The sequence below is a fragment of the Lipotes vexillifer genome, unplaced genomic scaffold (genome assembly GCF_000442215.2).
Source record: "Lipotes vexillifer unplaced genomic scaffold, Lipotes_vexillifer_v1.1 scaffold6, whole genome shotgun sequence".
NCBI lineage: Eukaryota > Metazoa > Chordata > Mammalia > Artiodactyla > Lipotidae > Lipotes > Lipotes vexillifer.
In genome coordinates, this window is record NW_006799037.1 from 2,673,007 (window position 1) to 2,675,985 (window position 2,979).

The following is a 2,979-nucleotide window of genomic DNA, read 5'->3' on the forward strand; positions in this document are numbered from 1 at the left end:
CCTGCCCTGCTCCCCCATCTATCCCTGCTGATCTCTGGGCCTCTTTCTATGACTACTTAAGGGAGAGTAAAGTTTCTCCTCAGGAAACCCTGCCTCTGGGCTCCCAGCTGTGTCCATCCTTCCTGGCCCCTACCTCTGCTGGTCCATGCACGCACAGGCTTGGTCTTACCTCAGTAGGAGGGAGCTTGGTTGCCAGGTGTGTGAGGTGGACGTATACACATCACAGCTGGTCTTTCAATGCCGAGTCCACCCTCGTTTGAAGCAGTGAACAGGCGGCGTCTGACCTTCTCTTCTGGTCTACCGCTTCTTTCCAGCTTTTTACTTGGGGTGACTAGTCTTCCTGTTGGATTCCCCACCCTTCTCTCATGTTTACTGCTTCCCTCTCTCCTTCCCCACTCCGTCCAGGACCAGCCTCTCTTCAGTTCCCTGGGCTTGTGCAAAATGAGGTCCAAATTCACCCCCTGCCTTTATCTTTATTCAGCGCTCCTTCCTCAGCTCTGCCCACTTTATTACAGCCCCGTTCCCACTTTTTCTCTCTCATCCTTGCTCTCATCTGTCCCCTACAAGTCTGTTCTGCCATCCGCCCACTCACCTGGGACCTCCTGCCCTGCAAGGCCCTATGGCTCCTCCCAGCAGCCCTGGGCCAGGTGCCTGTCATCCCGGCACAGCCGGGGGGGTCTGCCCCTTGGCCAGGTCCCCACAGTCCTGCGTGTGGTTTCAGCACCAGGTGCCGCCTTCACCATACAGCGTCCACATTCATCCATCACCCGGTCCTCCGTAGGGGTTGTTGGGGCATGTTTTGAAGAGGGGGTATTTTTGAGACCTCTCCATTCACTCTTCCACACCTTCAAGAAGGAGAGTGATTATGTGATGTAAGAATAGGTATGAGAAAGGAAAGCGAATAATAGGAGCCCCAGCCTGGACGCCACGACCTGACAAAGGGCTCTTGGGCCAACGCTGGGTTCCATTTAGTTGGCGTGGCTTGGATGTGGAAGTATTAGCACTTCTGGGAAATCACGGCTGTTGGGAAAATTGCCCACAGTAGGTCCCTGTTTGTAGTTGAGGATGTGCCTTCTTAGACCTTTCTAAATGCGCTTGCTGCTGCACTCGGTGGGTCTGGGATCACTTCACCATGTGGTGTGGTTTGTGCCATCAGGATTTATTAGGGACAGGAATTCCCAATCATTGAGAACTTCCCAATTCCTAGGCTTTGGGCTAGGGAGTCTTGTCCACGGTCTCATTCAGTCCTCACGTGGTCCTATATAGGGAGTAGATTTTGTTAGTCTCATTTTACAAATTCAGATCTTACAAGTGAGAATATGGAGACTCAGAAAAGTTCAATAACTTGCCCAAATTTATGCAGTCAGTGAACAGAGATGGAATTTGACCTGTTGATCTCACTGACCCAAGGCCTGTGTTGGTCTTCTACACTAGTCCCTGCCCCAAGGGATTTGCATTTTCTGTGTCACCTTTTGGGAAAGATGGTCTTTTAGTTTCTATAGCCACACAATGAGCAGATTGGACTCTGGGAGACATCCTATAGTTCATTGCCAGTGTCCCTCCAGGGTGGATATACTAGTCCTCTAAGCTCAGGGTTCTCTGCCTCCCAGCAGGGAAGTGTAACAATTCACACTGTAAGGGCAAAGCAGAGCCCCGAGGAGCCCTCAGCCTGTTGAGAAAAGGGGTAACTGATCGTGGAGAGAAAGTTTGAGAGTTATGCCAGTTCTTTTTCAGACTTGTCTGACCGCTAGCCGCAGCATTTCTGGGCCACATTAGCTTAGCTTCGTCCATTATAAAATCAGTCTTACTCATTTGCTCTTTTGTCTTTTAGTTTCACTGAAAGTTATCACAAGAACCAGCCATATGAAACATGCTTCTATATTTGCTGCAGGATCATTACTGAGTAGACTGTTCATGACAACACTATGTTCTCTGTCAAAATTCCTATGTCAGACAGTTCTTTTAGAATTTAGTGCCAGGAAAAAAATTTCCTCCCCTAGGAATTTCTATGCTTCCTTCTTTCTGATAAGGAAAGCCCTGTAATATATCACATTTCCCTCTTGCCTTGGATGCCAGGAAGCTCAAAGCCAAATTTGATGCTTAATCATAACTCTGTTAATGTTCATAGATGGCTGATTTGGTTCCTCTTTATTCCCTTGGCCCCCATTTTCTATTTCTGTTTTGATTCACCTCTCTGCAAATCCATTCCATGTCCTTTTACAAAGAAGTAGGTATGACTCCTTGCCCTTTTGAGGGGCAGGTTGTTACACTGTGCTCTTGTTCTTTCTCCCAGGACTATATCGACACAGAGATGCTGTTGTGTGCAGAGAACGTGAACCAGGACAACCTGCTTTCCTATGCACGCGAAGCTGCAGACTTCGCCACCAATTACCAGCTGCCGTCTTTAGACTTTGCCATGAACCATTACAGACAGCCCGACGTGGCCATGTTCGATTTCACCTCCATGTACGCCTCCGAGAATGCAGCACTGGTGCGCGAGCGACAGTCACACCGGCTGCTCGTGGCCCTGGTGGGCGACAGCTTGCTTGAGGTACCGCCTGCTTTTGGAGCCCCCTCATACCTGCTGGGAGACAGATCCCCACGTTGCTATTCTAACTGGCAGCATCTGCTGTCCTGCAGGCCAACGGAAGGACAGGCTCTCAGCCAACTGGCAGGACTCTGCCGAGCCCGTCCTGGCCTCAGAGCCTGACCTTTGACGAAATTTAGAGGGGTCAATTCTGCCTGTATACAGGCAGGAACGCTTTCTCTTACCCCTCTGGGTTTTTCTGGGCCGACATCTCGGTTGAAGTACAAAACTAAGTGGCCCGGGGCTTCCCTGGTGGCGCAGTGCTTGGGAGTCCGCCTGCCGATGCAGGAGGCGCGGGTTCGTGCCCCGGTCCGGGAGGATCCCACATGTCGCGGAGCGGCTGGGCCCGTGAGCCATGGCCGCTGAGCCTGCGCGTCCGGAGCCTGTGCTCC

At 51.2% G+C, this 2,979-nt stretch overlaps 1 protein-coding gene across 1 annotated transcript in view; it reads left to right on the forward strand.

Moving 5' to 3' along the window:
- The window catches only part of LOC103069359 (protein-methionine sulfoxide oxidase MICAL2), a 117,697-nt gene that overhangs the window by 75,708 nt on the left and 39,010 nt on the right, over positions 1-2,979 (forward strand). Inside the window, 1 exon segment of the mRNA XM_007471410.1 lies at positions 2,294-2,551. Within this exon segment, the coding sequence (XP_007471472.1) occupies positions 2,294-2,551 (258 nt within the window).